The 20,332-nt window shown below is 40.3% G+C and overlaps 2 protein-coding genes across 2 annotated transcripts in view; one reads left to right on the top strand and one right to left on the bottom strand.

Annotated features, from left to right (window-relative positions):
• Positions 1–236, top strand: part of LOC131345975 (transcription initiation factor TFIID subunit 3) — an 11,835-nt gene extending 11,599 nt beyond the window's left edge. Inside the window, exon 18 of the mRNA XM_058379220.1 lies at positions 1–236. This exon is cut by the window's left edge and continues 591 nt beyond it. The gene's annotated coding sequence lies outside the window, so the exon portion shown is untranslated.
• A 49-nt stretch (positions 237–285) lies between these two features.
• On the bottom strand, positions 286–19,129 carry prkaa2 (protein kinase, AMP-activated, alpha 2 catalytic subunit). The gene is made up of 9 exons (XM_058379242.1): positions 18,984–19,129; positions 16,463–16,604; positions 11,447–11,540; positions 9,310–9,454; positions 7,795–7,882; positions 7,315–7,539; positions 5,606–6,089; positions 4,806–4,932; positions 286–3,813 (listed from the first exon to the last, which is right to left on the bottom strand). Exons 1-9 carry the CDS (start codon positions 19,075–19,077, stop codon positions 3,572–3,574), a joined length of 1,641 nt encoding a protein of 546 aa, XP_058235225.1. The 5' UTR covers positions 19,078–19,129; the 3' UTR covers positions 286–3,571.
• Between the last annotated feature and the right edge of the window lie 1,203 nt (positions 19,130–20,332).

The following is a 20,332-nucleotide window of genomic DNA, read 5'->3' as shown; positions in this document are numbered from 1 at the left end:
TGTCTTACCTGCTTTAGACCATCTTAGTGTTCGGATAATGGTTAATTGTTTAAACAAAATGCACCCAAGTCATGGGGGAAAGAAAACACTAGTATGCATGAACAGGTATATTGTGATGTGTTTGGATAATCCATCCTAGCATATCTGGACCATATTTATTTGTACTTCTAACCTGAATCTATTACCAATAACCACAAAGACAATATAGCATTTATATTCTCAATACAGCTTTTCTTTTTACTTCTCTTTTTTTTGTACAATAAATAATAAAGTGCAAATAAGAACACCATGCAGTGCATAATTTGTGGGTGGGTAGGGGGGGGGCAGACACTGAAACAGACACATAACACTGAATTGGATTTTACACACCATGTATGTGATGTGTGTGTGTGTATGTGTGTGTGCACACGCTCTTATACAAGACCGGACTGAGAGAAGCGAAGACACTTTGGTTGTGGTTACTGATTTCGGATCTTTGCGCTGCAGAGGAATACGACTCGTGTCCTTTGCAGCGTTGACTGCATGTTGTGTCGGAATTGTGAAATGACGCGTTGTGGAAAATGATCTATTAAATAAAACTGGTTTAACTGTGGTTACGAACCGATTTTCAGTGTAATGGTGCATTATCCAGCAGTAGGGGGAGCAGTTCCACTGCATTTTTTTTGCAATCAACAGCTTAGTCAAAGCCTACAGTTGAGGATGAAGTTTACAGTCACTGTGTCGAATCTGCAAAATGGTTATATAATAATAAAAATAAAATGACAAAAAATTTTACATAACAGATGTCTTCAAAAAAACATCTAAACAAGATATTTTTAAATCGTTGTTATTTTTGTCTTGTATTTTTCATCTTATTTAGCTTCTGAACGAGAGGACTAAATGAGAAAAAAAAAAGATCTTTAAACAAAATAATAAAAATAAAAATATAAAAATTGATGGGGCAGCACGGTGGCTTAATGGTTAGCACTGTTGCCTCACAGCAAGAAGGTCCTGGGTTTGAATCCCAGGTTTGAACAGGCAGGGGCCTTTCAGTGTGGCCTGTGTGGGTTTACTCCGGGTACTCCGGTTTCATCCCACAGTCCAAAAACATGTACATTAGGTTGACTGGTAATTCTAAAGTGTGTGTGTGTGTGTGTGTGTGTGTGTGTGTGTGTGTGTGTGTGTGTGTCCCTGTGTGTGTGTGTCCCTGTTATGGACTGGTGACCTGTCCAGGGTGTACCCCTGCCTTTCACCCAATGCGTGCTGGGATAGGCTCCTGTGACCCTAATTAGGAATCAAGCAGGTATAGACAATGGATGGATAAACATTTACACTTATTCTGTTTAAAACATCTGTTATGTGGAATAGCATATTCTCTTATTATTATTTATATTATTATTTTAAAATTATTAACATTTTGCAGATTCTGCCAGACGTATGCAAATGTATGACCTCTGCTGTATACACTTAAAGGCTTTTTTTTTTACAGACACAATAAGGCACGATATGCCCACTAACAATAAAACACACATCCACGCTGGATATTTTTTACATTCAGATATGGATGATGCATCGATTTCCTGCAAAAGTACAGTGCACCTAACATGGTACAAAAAAATAAAATAAAATAAAATACAAAAAACACACTGATGCACAAACATGCATCATGGCCAGAAGCTATTTCACGTTATGCTGTCACGTTTCACAGAACAGTACAAAACAGGAGGCCAGGAAGATTCAGAAAGACCAACTCATCCACACAGGCGCTAACTACAGATGAAAATCCCAGCATAGAGGATTCGTGTGGTAGAAGGCTAACTGTCTAATCATGTGGAATTAGATATCTGAGAATATACGTCAGGCATTACGCCACACTGTGGCTGGAAGTCACTAATTTTTTTTCCCACCAAGAACATTTCTACTTTAGGAAAACATAGACATAGTTTTACCAGAATTAGGTGTTAGGATTTAGATTTTATTTAGGTCAAAACATCATGTGTTGATTAAGCAGCTAGTTTAAATGTTGTGATAAAAACATTCAGTCTGCTAAAACCTTTGCTAGTTTGTGTGCTTTTCTCACTATCTGATGAGGATTTGTTGTCACGCAATTCTTTTTTTTTTTAAATAATGTATTTCCAACTAAGATTTATTGATTTAAAATTAAGAAGGTAAGATAGAAGAAGGTAAATAAATAAATACTTGGTGATAATTTAAGCATCGTTCATGCTGTGACTGTGTAGTAGCCTGAATCACGAGCTGTCGCTACAAACCATGACATTTTGCCATCGCCTTCCTGGACTCCTCTTTCTGGAGTCATAGAGTCAGAAGTAAACGAAGCCCCTGGTAGAAAACTATGCGGTCAGGGGCTCTGAACAATCCAGTGCTTAGGGGAACGAGATACACACGTCTAATAGATCTGCACACGTTCAAACACAATGTCTCGAAGTGTAAATCGTCAGAAACAATATAATATGGCATCAGAGGAGGCTCCGAATGGTTTTAACTCATAATCTCTCTGCCAAATGTCACCAAATACATGCCATCACACGCTCCGTACAGTATCACAAATCTGCAAAGAAATGCATCTGTTGCTTGTTTTATTTAATTTTTTAATCCCTTCCTTCTATTTCCTTCTATTAGATCCCACTTTCTCAATCTCTCTTTATGTGCTTTGACCTCAACTTACAGAAAATATCCAGTTCACTGTGCTGTAATGTATATATAACAAATGGAGGCTTCTTCATCTTGCTCCAAATCTTTCTCTGTCCCAGAGTTCAAGCTATACAGTAGATTTGCCTCTACACTTGATTAAAGCCAGCACTCATTCACCCTCTCGCTCTCGCTTCCTCTCTCTGTCAAGAGTCTCTGACTGAATATTCCATTCATTTACAAGTTACTAGCACAACACCATCCAGCAGAAAAGGCACTGCGCTTAAGGAAACCATCTATATTTACGTACAGATGGAAAATGCTGAGGAACTTCATGCTCGCTTCTGCTGCTGGAGCTGGAAGCGAAGCAACACGTGCCACGTCGATGGCGTGTATTTGCCGACATGCTTGTCACGCTCTCGATGCTCAAACTGCCTTTTCACAACAAACCATTTATCACTCGTCTAACACGCACTTAAATAAACAAACTAAACAGCATAAAATATCTCTAAAAAATAAATAATCTAATATATAATAAATGTAATCTCTTGCATATGAATGCGTATAAACATAATTTTTGGTATGTCATTGCAATCAACCAGCAACTCAGCTACTAAAGTGATCGAGAAGAGAATATAAATAGATTATATTTATCAAAATGTTATGTGTATAAAAACAAACAAACAAAAAAAAAAAAGGATGAAGCACTCTGAAAGCTGGAAAGGCCCCAGAATGCTGTGCTGCTACAATGAACTGAACGGTCAGTATAGCAGCAAGCATCGTGTCTAAGTGTGTGTGTGTGTGTGAGAGAGAGAGAACTTTCATTTGTGGCTGAATCTACAGCAGACATGTAACCAAACCCTTAGATCTACAGATTCCTGTTACTATGCATAAATGAGTGGGTTCATGTGTGTGTGTGCGTGTGTGAGTGAGAGAGAGAGCTTCAGCGTGCTAGTGTGGTGATGAGACTGGCACACATCTCAAAGAAGTCCATGGTATGGCTGCCCTGTCGTGGTGCCAGCATGGGCATGTTGCCAGGCAGAGAGCACGGCAGTGAGCTGCTAAGCGTTGGCATATCCATAGAGACGGCCGCTGAGTCGATGCTGAGACGGGGCCGGTGAAGACCTGCAGCAGAGCCGGAGCGCTGAGGCGTGGACGAGCCCGATTTCTGCTCGATGATGTCATCTGGAAAGCACAAATTGGAAATCCTTGTAATGTTAAAGCTCTTGGGCACCAGACACAGTAGGCTGTACCAAGCTAACAGATAGAGAGATGTGGGTGGAGCTACAAATAGGACCAGACCATTGACTGGTCACATGCCATCACTACAGAATTGTCACCAGAAGTTAATCAGGTACAATTACTCAATTAGTCTTTAGTAGTATGTGAACCCTTCTGCCTTTGACTTGATTACATACTTTTGACTTTCACTTACATTCCGAAGGAAAAGCTTTCCACTCTGTACTCACTGAATCGCTACGTGACCGTATTTGACATCTTCAGGGAGTGGCAGCATTTCTCACACATCCAAATTTTACAATGAGACAGCAAGAATGCAGTCTGTTATTATGCGGTGCTTCTTCTTAGCCATGTTCCTCAGTGAAATTTACAGTCGGTTACTAAAATAAGTGCATGATTTAAGGTGGATATATTCTTTGAATTCTCTGAATCTTTTTTTGTACTTTTTCTTTAAATACATCCAGAGAGTACGTCAATGCTGCTGATATTTTTCAATCGAGTAGCGTTGAAAACCTGGACAAATCCAGATGGCTGAATCTGGACACTTGGCATGAGATATGCAAAATAGATATGCAGGTTTTTTTATTTAAATAATATTCACACATCATTGTATTTCTTTCGTAAAAAATCATGAGATATAATTTATTCAAATTGTGACTTGTGTCTGCTTGAGCAATATAATCCTTTAAAATGTTATTCTATACTTCCTAACAGTTTCTGTTCAACTCACACTCACAACTTAGACCAGGGATCCTCAAATCTGGCCCACGAGATCCACTTTCCCCTGCAGAGTTTAGCTACGACCTTTAATCAAACACACCTGAGCACGCTAATCAGGTAGTGGCGTTTGATCAGGGTTGGAGCTAAACTCTGCACTGGATTGACCCTCCAGGGAAAGATTTGAGGAACCCTGTCCTAGACCATGCGTATGCACATACCGTCAATGCTTTTGAAATCCAGGAGATAACTGCGGTTGTCCACCTGATAGAGCTGCAGACTCATTTTCACAAAGTTTCCAGTCACTGGGTTCTTCCTGCGCACCCTCAGGTGATAGGGGTTCACCACCTAGAATGACATCAGAGATGCACACTTAAGCATGTACATTACCTACATTACAGTCATTACAGAAGATGTGCAAATAATAATAATAATAATAATTTTTTTAATGGTTAAAAATTAAGTTCACAGTGTTGAACAAACCAATACATTTTAACGTTTTAATTTCCTCTTTGAAACCTTTGGCACATTTCTCATTTGCATGTGATTTTAATATTTTCCCAAATGATTCCAAGCAGTGAGAAAAGAAAATTAATCACCACGTTACTATTAAATAGTTGTGCAAACAGTCTGCAGCCAAATTGCTCCAGATGTCTATTTTAGCATCTTCTCTTTTTTTTGAATTTTTCAATCTCAATCAGGTACACACATTTTTGCCTCGTTAGATTTTTCTTGTTCACCCAACCCCTCCAGGATTTTGTGAATTTTGCAAAGCAAATTTTGTGATATTCTTATGAGATTTATGAGCATGAGCAAAAAAATGAATCCTACGCTTGCGATTTTGGTGATTCAATTAGTTTTCCACAAAAAAACTCCACAAAATCCTGGTGGCATCTTGGGCCACAACAATCACAAAAAAAAAAAAAAAACTCTAGGAGGGATTGACAGGTTTGTTCATTCAGAAACAGGTAATCCCTTTAAGTGTGTTTCTATAAAGCATGTACTTGTATTTGAGCCTCACCTTCCAGTCATACTCAAGCTGCTTCATGGCACGGTACACTTCAGCCATGATGTCGTAGGGTCTGCTCTGACTGCGTATACCAAGATGCCACTTAGCCTTTTTCACTGCTAGAGGTTTGGGCTTGGTGGTGTTCAGGGCGTCCAGTGGGCACCTGGCTTTGGGGCTGTCTGCCAGCAGTGGGGGCATCCTCTCAGGGTGTGGCTTGATGTGGTCGTCGATGAAAGAGCCAGCGGGTGGGCTGGAGGCCAGGTAGAACTCACTGGCCTGGTTCATGATACGCCGGTTGTCAATGATGAGGTGGTAGGCGACTGCCAGCTGGTCCTGCGGGTTGCCGCTGTACAGGCTGCTGAGCACCTCTGACTCTGCGCACTCAAACTTCTCACAGACGTCACGCACAGCTTCCTCGTCGACCGCTGCGCTGTCGTACGAAGCGTCCTCTGGGAACAGGTAGCTGGGCAGATCCTGCTTAAACCACTCGTCTTCTCTGAAGGGACATAGTCGGACAGTCAGCACATCATCTTTCTGAACGAATGTATGTGGACACGTGACCATACTAAATGTTACCACAAATCTGTATGCAACCAATTGTCTAGAAGATGTTTGTCTCCCTTCAGTGGAACTATGAGCCTCAAAAATGTTCCAGCATGACAATGCTCCTGAGCACAAAGTGAGCACCATAAATATATTTGTTTGCTAAGATTGGTGTCATGACTCTGACTCAACCCTACTGAACACCTTTGGGATGAACTGGCACCCTTGTTGTCTCACAGCAAGAAGGTCCTGGGTTCGAATCCTGGGTTCGAACAGGTAGGGGCCTTTTTGTGTGGAGTTTGCATGTTCTGCGTGGGTTTGCTCCGAGTACTCCGGTATCCTCCCACAGTCCAAAAACATGTACATAAGGTTGATTGGTAATTCTAAATTGCCCTTAGGAGTGAATGTTATTGTGTGTGTGATTGTCTGTCTACATGTGGCCCTGTGATGGACTGGCGACCTGTCCAGGGTGTACTAAGGTGTGCCTTTCACCCAATCTGCTCCAGCAGATCCCCGTGACCCTAATTAGGAATAAAGTGGGTATAGAAAATGGATGGATGGAACCCTGACTGCACCCCAGACCTCCTCACTCTTACAATAATGCTCTTGTAGCTGAATCCCCACAGACACACTTCAATATCTAATGGAAAGCCTTCCCAGAAGAGTGAGCTTAATATAACAGCAAAGAGGAAATAAACCTGGAATGGGAGGCCAAGGGGAGGAAAGGTCAGGAGTCCTCAAACTTTTGCTCATATAGTGTAAGTAGATTTAACATTTGCAAGTACTTCAGATCCTTAATTACAAATAACACCCTACTTTCCAGAATATTCCAGCTTTTGGTTGAAGTATGTAAAGCCAAAAACCAATGTAAAGCAACAAAAGAAACGCTCTTTCTGTATTTCTGATACCCAAGTACTTCTGATCCTTATCTACAAATAATATCAGAGACTTTAAAGCTTCATCTTTAGTTTTAGTAGTTTTCCTATGGGTAACTTTCACTGAACATATTTCCTAGAAAGATTCTGTGTATATTTACTGTTGCATAACACTTGAGTACTGTATGCAACACTAGGAAGGGGTTAGGACAAGTTTATGTTGTTCCAGTTTGTGTTTATGTTGCTATTTAAAAACCTGTTGCTCCATGACGTCTTGAGGCCTCAGCATTTCGAATATCTAACCTGATGTCTTTGATTGTGGCTCTCTTCAGAGGGTCCACCTGGAGCATGAGCATTAGCAGGCTGGCCACAGAGCGATTGAGGTACTCGGGGATGTAGAACACTCCTCCGCGGATCTTCTTGAATAGCGTGGGTACATGCTCATCGTCGAAGGGCAACGTGCCACACAGCAGAGCGTACAGGATCACGCCACAGCTCCAGATATCCACCTCTGGACCTGCGTACAGTCTTTCAGGGACCACACGGTATATAGGTAAAGTGTGTTTGTGAGAACAAACAAAAGAAACCCTTACAGTTTTGTGTTACAAACACATGACTTTTTTCCATTTAGTCAGTGAATTTCTTAAAAATAAACATGACATCATGTTTTGTCATATGAAAGCCTATCCTCTCCAAGAGCCACGTAGGCTACATTTTCATGTAGCACAAACATGGTGGCAGCACATGCCTTACAAATTTAGCTTTGAGATCATGACTTCCTACCTTCCAGAGATGACCTCTGGAGCAGCGTAGTTAGGTGAACCACAGCTTGTTCTCAGGAACTCACCATCTGACATCATGTTGGACAAGCCTAAAATAAAACACGAGATGAGGATGCTTGGAACAATTTAGGAGGCCACAATAAAAGAGATTTTCCTTATAGAGACTTAAAATGCAATAGAAGAAATGCAGTATGTTACATATAGCTGCCTGGGAGCACTAGAAATGGATGTGGATATGGTGCCAACGATTAAAGAATGGGAAAGTACTCTCACAAAAATAATAGAAATTAAATAAATAACAGTTAAAATTAGGAGCCTGGAAGCTTTTTAAATACTGTGGAATAACGAATGGACAAGAAGAAGAAGAGTTATGCTGCGTTCACACCTACAGCGATTCGCAGCGACAAAGCAGCAGGAGATCATTCATTTTCAATGAGTGTTCCGACTTCTAGTGACACGAGCATCATGAGCGAGCGCTAGCGACTAGATGTGGGTGTGTCCGGCAATGTGATAAAATTGAGAAAAGTTGAACTTTATGCGAATATGGAGCTACTCATTTCTGTCAGGTCACATGATCTGTGGCAGTATACAGAAACACCAAAATCTCCCTGCAGAATGCTTTATTTTATGGGCAAGAAAACTAATTTGTCGTCAGGCTGAATGCTAGTCGCCCCACTCACTGATAAACGCTGTAGCTATGGCAACGTGTAGTAGAAACGCCTACTGGCAAGTTCATAATACAGCAACTGGCGACTTGCAGAGATAAAATGTGTGAACGTTGCTTTAGTAAACAGGTTAAATTCCTCCGCATATTCCCATATTTACTCCATTTCTGCCTTTTTCTGTTTTCTAGTCATTTATAATTTTGCAATTCCTATAATGAACTTAATACAGGTTTATAGTTCTTTCTTTTTTTTAGTGGATCTCTTTATTTTTAGCAAAACCGCATAAGCAAATTGTATGAATGTGAATTGTAAAAGCACAAGTTGCGATAAAATTATAGAAAAAAGCTGTTCCATTTGACTGATTTAAAGTTATAACCCAACTAATTGGGTTCAGAGGTCAAAAAAAGGAAAAACCTTTTCTGTCCAAGCCAGTGGCAGGTATGTAGATAACGCTTTTGAAATGCAAATGTAAAGTCTAGGGATAACTCGGGTGTGTAAAATATTATAATATATTACCCATAGTCAAAGCAGAACATTATACGTGACACACGCATATTAAAATAGTACCATCAAGAGGGAGATAAAGGTGACGAGAGGTCAGAGAGATTCTTTCTGTGAAGTAACAGTAACAGGAAGCTGCTCTTTCTTACAGTTTCTGCAAAACATGCTACGGAATTTCATTTGTTAAGTTCCATGGCTCTAGGAATTGTTTTCCCTAATAGCTGTCATTATCTACAATCTCGATCTTGACATCTTCTTCCCTAGATGACCAGACAACCTGTTTAACAGACTAAATGCCAGAGGAGATGTCAAAACTGCCTGTTGCTTAGCAACTCTCTGTTCCTGTGTACCGAAATCGGCGATCTTGGCGTTCATGTTGCCATCCAGAAGGACATTCTCCGGTTTCAGGTCTCTATGCACCACCATGTGTCTGTGGCAGTAGTCCACTGCAGAGATGATCTGTTGGAACAAGCGCCGTGCTTCGTTGTCCTCTACCTGCTCAGAGAGAGGAGACGGCGAGAGAATGAACCTTACATGTATGAACGCCTACAATTTGATTCAATTCCATTTTATTTGTATAGTGTTTTCTCGCTAAGCAGTTTTGGAGGAATATAAATGATACAATTTCAATTCATCCCCCAAGTCAAAGGTGACGGTGGTGAGGAAGAACTCAATATGAAGAAGAAACCTTGAGGAACCAGACTCAAAAGAGAAGGCATTCTCATCTGAGTGACACCAGATTGTCGATTATAAATCACTTACTTTCTGTACACTGTGTAATTGTGTAACGAGGCACTTATGAATATGAGCATCGGCATAATTTCTGAATTCATTATAGTTGAAGTCAATTCAATTTATTTGTATAGTGCTTTTAACAATGGACATCGTCTCAAGGCAGCTTTACAGAAGTATAGAAACATAGAAAAATAATTATAAAGTTACGGTACTATTTTATACCTAATGAGCAAGCCTGAGGTGACGGTGGCTAGGAAAAGCTCCCTGTGATGGTATGAGGAAGAAACCTTGAGAGGAACAAGGCTCATCCTCATTTGGGTGACATCGGACAGTACATAATATAAATGTTGATAATGTCCTTTCTTCAACAGCAACCAAGAGCTCTTGAGGAACTAGTAGATCAGTGGAGTTTCTGAGTTCATTTTTCATTTAGGACTAATTCCTTCCTGCCAAAAGCTGACAGACGGCCAAGTATTTTATGAAAAAATCAAAACTGATCATGACAATTACCATTAACACTATTTTTATGCACAGTGGAAAGATGGCTGCTGTTAAATCAAGCATTATAAACATTATAAAGAATATCAATTATTGAAAGGACATTACTGCAATCGCATTATCCGCTGTCACACAGATGAGGATGACTTCTCTTTTGAATATGGTTCCTCTAAAGGTCTTTTCCTCATGTCGTCTCAGGGAGTTTTTCCTCACCACCATCACTCATTAAGGGTAAATCTAAATTTACGTCTTATAAATTATAGCCTGAATTTGTACATTCCTGTAAAGCTGCTTTGCGACAACGTCCATTGTTTAAAAATGCTACTGGATTGAACTAAATCGAATAATGATTGCTTTGGGCACACTGGGAACACATGTCATCCTCCAGCCTTTCAACAGTTTGTTTAAACCTCCAGCATCTTCTAAAGGGATGGACACTAAAACATGATAAATTCATGAGCTCACCAGGAAAACAAAAGCCCACAGTGTGAGTCCCAGCCTTACATTTGGGTTGCCTGGGAACGAGACCTGACGTGCTGAATTGTTGTAACTAATATATTGTAATAAGATATTTCAGTATGCACTTGATGTAGTGCATATTGTTACAGGTTCGCTGGGTAACTATGAACAAAAAGCTATCTCAGGCGTGAAATCTGCTTGGCCCAGGCTAGTGACTTCCACCCCTGATTATAACAGAACACAGAGTCTGCCCCAGTCCAGAAACAGTTATGTATAATATTTAGCAAGGCTAAGTGGTTAAGCTGAACTGTTTCGATGACTATACCATTATAAAAACTACACCTTATGTCTAATAGTCACTCACTGGCCATTTCATTATAGTCTACCATTTATCTGTAAAAAAGAAATTAGTCTGTAGTCTATTTGTCGATAATCAAATTCTGGATGGTCAAATACCCATCTAATACTCCTTATTATTCACTGAAATGGAAGAGGAGAGCTGGCAATCTGTCTATCAGTAAAACAGTAGAACATGATAGCCTCTTTAAATTATGTGAACTCCTTTCTTCTCTTTATCTTTAATTCTCTTGACCAGTTTCAGATATTGAACTCAAGTTGCCAAGTTTTCGAAAAATAATCTTTAAGTAATCCGTTGTCCTGGCTGCTTGTGAGTTGAAACAAAGCTTTACTCACATTTTTTAATACAGCAAAACTTTTTGAAATGTCTTACAGTGATTAAGAGCAATCTACATGACAGATAAACACACTTTAGGGAGCATAACGTGGGATTCTTACCCTTCCATGTTTACAGATATAGTCAAAGAGCTCGCCTCCAGATACATACTCCATCACCATGAAGAAGTCTGTGGGGGTGCTGATCACCTGATACCTGCAACACACACACACACACACACAGGTCCTATTCAGTTACTTACATATTACATTAAATTTATGTGAATGTGTAACCTCTTATGTCATTAGGTTTTACTGTATTTACTGTAGTCACTTGCAGTGATAAAAGTGTTTAAAGCTCACAGTTTTATATTAATGGGATGCATATTACCTTCATAATTAATGCTCACAACCATAGAGCACAAGCATGTTTCTAAATGTGATGTGTTTTTGGTTTGTTAATGTGTTTTGCAGTTATGGGACAAAATTCAGTTGGTTGAATTTAATCTTATATATATATAATATAAGTCATCACAACAGATCCAATTTTTGCTCTGAGAATGTAGATGGAGAAGTATAGGGATGGTCAGAGAGAGTTGCACTGTGTGTTTATAGACTTGGAGAAAGTGTATGACAGGGTGCCAAGAGAAGAGCTGTGGTACTATATGAGGAAGTCAGGAGTAGCAGAGAAGTATGTCAGAGTGGTGCAGGACATGTATAAGAGGAGCAGGACAGTGGTGAGGTGTGCTGTAGGGCAGACAGGTGGAGGTGGTATTAGGAACGAGTACATCAGAGGGACGGCTCATGTTGGACGTTTGGGGGACAAAGTTAGGGAGGACAGATTAAGATGGTTTGGACATGATCAGAGGAGGGAGAGTGACTATATTGGTAGGAGAATGTTGGACATGGAGCTGCCAGGAAGGAGGCAAAGAGGAAGGCCAAAGAGGAGGTATATGGATGGAATAAATGAGGATATGATGCTAGTGGGTGTAAGTGTTGAGGATGCAAAAGTTAGGGATAGGTGGAGAGAGATGATTCGCTGTGGTGACCCCTGAAGGGAAAAGCCGAAAGAAGAAGAAGATAATATAAGTCATCCTGAGTGAACTTGTGTGTCATAATGCAAGAAATGGAAATGTACTTAGTACTATTATAGTAAATAATATACTAAAAAAAAAAAAAAAAAAAAGTCTCCTTTATCAAGCTAGATATGAATGGCTTTGTGCCTAAATTATTCATATGAGTGTTAACAATGAATTATTGTATCTAAGTGCTTTGCAGTCTTTATGAAAAACACATCCTCACGCTAGTTCATTAGGACTAAGAATAGTCAAGAACTTTTGTGTGGAAGCCAGTTGCTATATAATTGGCGTTATTCAACAAATATTAAAAATAACAATTAGCAATTAATAACAAGCCAACATAAACCCATAAATTAAGTCAAATAAACCACGTCATTCAATTATAACAGAAGAAAAGGTGCTGAATAAATGCAGGACGAGTAAACAAATGAATCGTCTTGGAGATTTAGCTGTTGCTTATTATTATTATTATTATTATATGTATATTTTTAAAGATTTTATTGGCAAAGGTGAGTCACAAAAACTTCCATTTCTGCACCCTGAGCGTTCATTCTGTGCTCCCGGATGTCTTTAATGTTGTTTTACTGTCACTTCCTGCAAATGAGCTGCTTCAGGAAAGATGCTTTGCACATTACAGATGATCACCATACACACGTGAGTATGACCAAAATCAGCCTTTTATAAATCCGGTAGAATATTTTAATCCGGTTTAGCTTTAGCATCAATTCCATTTACACACAAGTTTGCCAAAAAGACTTAAAACTGAGAATTGAGGCCCAGATATGTACAAATAATCAGAAGAATGAAATAGTTACAAACTAGAGGGTGGTTTATATCAATGTAACAGCAGTAATATGAGTAAATCAGTCCCTCCAATATTTTTTGCAACTTTTTCAGTCAAAAGTGGTGGATTAATTTTTATTAATTTATTTATATTTTTTTATACTCAAATTGGTGATACCGCAATCTACTACCAGTGTAATGAATGCATCAGATGTAATTAATTTCTATGATAGCTGTACTCATGTTTGAAGAGGGTTTTTGCTGAATGCATGTCATGATATCTTGCCGAATCAAGGTCCAATGTCTATATTTCAAATGCTAACTTTAGACTATCGGTATGATCTAACAGGCATAATATTTGCCCTGATAGCAGCTGAGCTCGTCATTGTCACAGTGAGAGTAAACGTCAGCGCTGCTTGCTGCTGTACGCACGTTGAGAAGCCTTGTAGCGTTAAAGGTCAAACCGCGTATTTAACGGACATCACAGCCGATGAGATCTGACACGGACCTTTTTCACAATGGAGCTATCAATAACACTCGTGTAGCGCTCTGTATTCAGTGTGCTGTCTCCTCTGGCTTTCACACGCTCAGCTTTGATATCGGCTCCTCTAGAGGGACAGCGAGACTCCCGCAGCAGCTTCGGGAAGACACGCCGTCTGCCTGTGAAGCGTGACGGCTGAGCTCTAGCTCGTGTTTTAACAGGTTTCTGTCTCCTCTTACTCGCTGCAAGCTTTCTGCGGTTTTGATGACAGGAGACAGACTCTTCACTGCAGGAGAAAGTGGAGGAAAAGCTGCTTTCAGATCTGCTCAGCTCAGCAGAATGATAGAGGAGGAAAAGTATGGCTGAAAGGGATGCTGGAGTGGATTTGTAGAAAGTGTCAGGATAAGGACACTGTAACTTTAAAGAGCTGAGGCAAAAAGTTCGCATTGTCATGATACAGCAGATCAGATGACGTATGGATTATTGTGTTATTGTATTATGTTATACTGTAAGGGTAGAACAATACAGGGCATCATATTCTATCGTTCAATACGAGGTTCATCATAAGATATCACTTCTATTACATATTAGCTCAGGGAAAGCACAGATGGCTTCAGTAAGCAGCAACGCGGAGCTGGAAGATAACTACAAATCTATAATGGCTTCTCTGTGAGTTATAGCACTGAGGGTGTGTGAGCTGTGGACTGAAACACTACAGTCTGCTGAATATGAAAACAACACATGAGGCTAATACAACAAACATGTCTGACACCATCCTTCTCTATAGCTAGATGAAAATATGCATACACATACATAAACACACACACACAAACAGGATTGCTGACAGGGCAATTTCACAGAATACTTGCTGTTCACAGACAGAGATACACAGACACACACACACATACACACACACACACACAGGATTACTGATTCAGAGACAGACCCAGACATACACACACACACACACACACACACACAGACACACACACAGGATTACTGATTCAGAGACAGACCCAGACATACACACACACACACACACACACAGGATTGCAGACACGGCAATTCAGAGAATACTTGCTGTTCACAGACAGAGACACACACACACACACAGACGCACACAATGGAATTGAGCTGATTCATAGATAGACAGACACACACACACACACACACACACACACAGGATTGCAGACACGGCAATTCAGAGAATACTTGCTGTTCACAGACAGAGACACACACACAGACGCACACAATGGAATTGAGCTGATTCATAGATAGACAGACACACACACACAGGACTGCTGATTCACAGACAGATAGACAGACAGACCGACAGACAGGCACATACACACATAGGATTGCTGATTCTCACACACACGCACAAACACACACACACAAAATTGCTGACAGAACAATTCACAGAACAATTACTCTTCACCGACAAAGACACACACACAAGAGATTGTTGATTCATAGACACACACAAACACACGTTTACTGATTCACAGGTAGACAGACAGACAGACAGACAGACAGACAGGCGGACTTACACAAACAAGATTGCTGATACACCAACTGACCGACAGACAAACACACACACCTACACGATTGCTGCTACACTGTCAGACACACACACACACACAGGATTGCTGATTCACAGACAGACAGACAGTCAGACAGCCACACACACAATGGATTGCTGTTTCACAGACAGACACATACACACACACACACAGGACTGCAGATTCACGGACAGACAGACAGATATACACACACACAAACAGGATTGCTGATTCATGGACAGACAGACATACACACACACACACACAGGACTGCTGATTCATGGACAGACAGACAGACACACAGGATTGCTGATTCATGGACAGACAGACATACACACACACACACACAGGACTGCTGATTCATGGACAGACAGACATACACACACACACACACAGGACTGCTGATTCATGGACAGACAGACATACACACACACACACAGGACTGCTGATTCATGGACAGACAGACAGACACACAGGATTGCTGATTCATGGACAGACAGACAGACACACAGGATTGCTGATTCATGGACAGACAGACAGACACACAGGATTGCTGATTCATGGACAGACAGACAGACACACAGGATTGCTGATTCATGGACAGACAGACAGACACACAGGATTGCTGATTCATGGACAGACAGACAGACACACAGGATTGCTGATTCATGGACAGACAGACAGACACACAGGATTGCTGATTCATGGACAGACAGACAGACAGACAGACAGACACACAGGATTGCTGATTCATGGACAGACAGACAGACAGACAGACACACAGGATTGCTGATTCATGGACAGACACACACTGATTAAATCAGTACAGAGACTAGGAAGTTCAGATTCTCTGGTGTCGAGTGCAGTATTCTAAAACTGAGCGCTGTGTGACTGACTGCACAGTACATAATCGGCAACACTGGGAACATCCCTGTGATTCACACACTCACCACCCAGACTGAGCGTGTCACCTTTGAAAACTATCTTACTTTTGTTACATCCGAATAAACAGCTTTTGATTTGGTAAATGCTTCTAAGAGATGAAATGAGTCATCATTATGAAGTTGCAATTAGTGGACCTTCATAATCCTGAATGTGGAAACCAATTGCATAATATTCAGGAGTGCATTCGAAAAGTGTGACACATCGAGACATCACCATAACTGCATCTTATCACAAAAATGAATTGTTTCACCACAAGTGTGTCTGTGTGTGTGTGTGCTCTTCCACTTACAGCTTGATGATGTGAGGATGCCGGAACAGCTTGAGGTTCTGGATCTCTCGTTTGATTTTGCCGACCACATCTAGACTGCGAATCTTCTGCCTGTTTAGGATCTTAACAGCAACCTTATGCCCTGTTAGCTGGTGCTCTCCGACTGTTAGGCAAAAACACACACACACACACACACACACGCCGGCACACAAATGAAATCCCAGCTGCAGCAACACCACCACCAACAGTTTCCTCAAACACAGCTGGCGAAAGATCGGTTCAAATTTAAAGAAATCGGACTACGGGACCCGGAGGTCAGTGGCATCCTGCTTTAGGCTTCTAACAAAACAATGGTTTCATTGTTTCAGTGTTAAGCTTCCCATCCCTGAATTTGCAAAGACAAACATGGTGTGATATGACCTGCAAGTGAACAAGCAAACACTAGGCTCGTTTAGCATCTTGTGATAGTATCGTTACTTGGCAAAGTAATGTTCCTCTGAATGTGTTCCTTTATAGCAACCTTTATAGGCTGCAAGGGAAGCACCATGTAATCTTACACGCTCCAATCAAACTGCATTAATATTTTGTTCTGTCTTTCATCACATATTTTTATATAATTTGTGATTTAGGCTTTTTTCCCTAGAAGTGCCTCAGTGGCTCTGTACACACAGGAAAAAGACATTAAAGTTGAATATGAAAGAAGATTTGAATATACTGACCACTAAATAGATACAGATATGAATACAGTTAATGGCACTGCATTACGCCCCTATGTTAACTATATGACCAAAGGTTTGTGGACACCTGACCATCACACACGCATGTGGGTCTTCCTCAAACTGTTGCAACAAAGTTGGAAGCACACAATTATATAAGATGCCTGTGTTTACTGTAGCATTTAATGCAAGTAAGAGGCTCAAAACTGTTCCAGCATGACAATGCCCCTGTGCACAAAGCGAGCTCCATGAAGACATGGTTTGCCAAGTTTGGAGTGAAAAATCTCAAGTGTCCTGCACAGAGACCTGACTCTGACTCAACCCCACTGAACACCCCTGGGATGAACTGGAACACTGACTGCACTTCAGACCTCCTCATCTAACATCAGGGTCTGATCTCACTAATGTTCTTGTAGCTGAATGATCATGAATCCCAACAGACACACTCCAGCATCTAGCGGAAAGCCTTCCAAGAAGAGTGGAGCTTATTATAACAGCATAGGGAGAAAAAATCTGGAATGGCACGTTTATACATATGGGTGTGATGGTCAGTCATTGGCCATATAGCATATATATACATATATATACATATATATGTATATATATATATATATATATATAGAGAGAGAGAGAGAGAGAGAGAGAGAGAGAGAGAGAGAGAGAGAGAGAGAGTTTAGTTTACATTTAAGTTAAACAGAAATGATTATTGAAATATTAACATAATAATTATTATTTTAAATAATTAATTAATAAAATTTAATAGAAAAAAAAATTTCTTGTTAAGGAAAAAACTACATGAAACTTAATTTCGTCTCAATCTGGTCTTATAATCTATGAGGGGCGTGGCTAAGCCCTTCCATTGTTGTTGTTATTATTGTGGTGGGGGCGTGGCCGCAACGACAGATAATCATAGATAATCATTTTAGTGAAAAAACACTGACATTTAACATAAAACATTCACTTCTTTCGGCACCAATTGATAATAAAAGCAACAAATGTAATGGTAAAGAACAAATACATTCTCTACAATAGAATTAGATTAGAGTTGTGAGGCCACGAGGCCACATGGGGGCGGTGAAAATCAGGACTGTGACAGAGGGGAGGGTTTGGCGACTTCTCCGGTCACAGTTGTTGGTTTTATCTAGATTCCGTTACTGTGTCCTCAAGGTCAGACAAACTATGATACTATAATATAATATCTCACTAACATACAAGCTACAAGAGAAAATGATAAAATAACGCACATTGTCATAAGACATAAACGCACCATGATTGAAAGATGGATTTCAGCACAGTGTAACGAACACGCAGTGGGTTTTCCCGTTGATTTACGGTCAACTGGATCAGAATTCAGAGAATACGATGAAAAACAGACGACACAAAATGTGTAAATATATCATTTATTAAACTCCGCCTACCCTCGGTGTTACTGTGAACCCTGGCTACATTAGTAGACAGAAATAGTATGCTACAACCTAACGTTTAATACTGCAGTTACATGTAGCGCCAAATTTACTATATCACTGACAATTATTCGGGATCAATAAGCAGTGTTTTTGCTTAGATATCCTACAGCAATGTAGGCCTAAATACACACACACAGCGTTTACAAACAGTGCCATGGGAAGGTATGTCACGCTGAGGTGCAGGGAGAAACTCGACCGTTTACGCATACGCGCGTCTGGTGCGCAAACCGCGCTGCGTGTTTTTGCGTAAACTGATCGACCGCCGGCAAGTTTAACGCTAACAGCCACAAAAAAAAACAACGTTTAACGCGTATTCCCGTTCAAGCTCGGCAAAACCACAGAAAAGCCATACGACTTAACTCTTCACTTTGCCAAACGTGCCGACTCCGAGCGTGTCTCCAAGGATGTAGTGTCCTATCTTGACCCTGCCTTCGTGCTTCTGCTTCTCAGCCATTTTACTATTCGTGTTCCGTTCGCTCGGTTTAGCCAGAGTGCAGAAAGGGGGCGGGGCTGTAATGCGTAAAGGGGCAGGGCTCGATTTTACCAGACGGGCCTTCAAGCTGGCAGGGCTAAGACTGATCTCAGATCGGATTGTTCAGTAAAGTAACGTGAACAGTAAACAGTAAAGTAAAATCCGTGCGCCAGGAAGGCTGATCTCGGGTCAGTGCATTCGGGAGCGTGGAAAAAATATGGGCGGGGAATAAATGACCACTTTTTTGAAGCAGCACGTGTTAGGCTAAATAAGCAAATATAGGATAAGATTGATGCAGCCTGTTAGTATTATCCACTACACACTAAAACCGTATAGGGGAAATTTCTCTTTATTTCGTAAAATACACTTTTATTTATTTATTTAGTGTCAGAGTTCTGACAGTTCATTTCTTTTATTTTTATGATTCTGCAGTAGTGATTACTGTTAAGTAATAATAAAGATCTAGTTGTTATTGTAGCTATTCTAGCCTAGTTACGAACCTAATTGACTTAAACAAAACATGTAATTGTCTTATATTAACTTCGACCCTAGAATAAATCGTTTCCTCTTGAATTTAATTGAAATAACCATGATTCTTTATCACAACTGGTTTGGGTTTCATAAGTAGGAAAACAGATTTAAGGTTTGCATTCAACATATTTGTACTGTTCTATGTATTATTATTATTATTATTATTATTATTATTATTATTATTATTATTATTATCGTAGTAGTAATAGTTAGTTATAGCAATAGTAATAGCAGTAGTAGTCTGTACCACTAGATGGCAGAAGTGGATCAGTGCTGAGATTTTAGACCACGCTCAAGCTGAATATAAATATCACAGAACACTGTAGCAGGTAATATTCCCTAAGCTTTGGTTATGGGCACGAACTTTCCTTCTTTTATATTACTACTACTACTACTACTACTACTACTACTACTAATAATAATAATAATAATAATCATCATCATCATCATCATATGATAATCAGAATCTGTTTAGTGCTCATCGGAGGCGCAAGCAGACGGTGTTTATCACCTCACTACTCCAGGATCCTGGGTTCGAACTTGAGCTTGCGGAGTTTCCACATGTTTGTGTGGGTTTCTTCTGGGTTCACCAGTTTTCCCCACTGTCTGAAATCATACAGGTAGGATTAATGGCTTCACGAATTTGTCAGTAGGTGTGACTGAGTTATGTGCAGTGAGATTTCCTTTCCTATGAGAGAGTAATCTC

This window comes from Hemibagrus wyckioides, linkage group LG25, assembly GCF_019097595.1.
Source record: "Hemibagrus wyckioides isolate EC202008001 linkage group LG25, SWU_Hwy_1.0, whole genome shotgun sequence".
In the NCBI taxonomy this organism is placed as follows: Eukaryota; Metazoa; Chordata; class Actinopteri; order Siluriformes; family Bagridae; genus Hemibagrus; species Hemibagrus wyckioides.
Note: the sequence above shows the minus strand (reverse complement) of the source record. Positions and strands in the feature narration are given on the sequence as shown.

What these genes read in the sequence shown, in the direction of transcription:
- prkaa2 (XM_058379242.1), bottom strand. Translation starts at nt 19,077, where the DNA reads ATGGCTGAGAAGCAGAAGCACGAAGGCAGGGTCAAGATAGGACACTAC. An exon ending in ATATCTGTAAACATGGAAGG is followed by an intron (nt 9,455 to 11,446) that starts GTAAGAATCCCA and finishes CTCTCTGAGCAG; the next exon opens with GTAGAGGACAACGAAGCACG. An exon ending in GCCACAATCAAAGACATCAG is followed by an intron (nt 6,090 to 7,314) that starts GTTAGATATTCG and finishes ATGTCCCTTCAG; the next exon opens with AGAAGACGAGTGGTTTAAGC.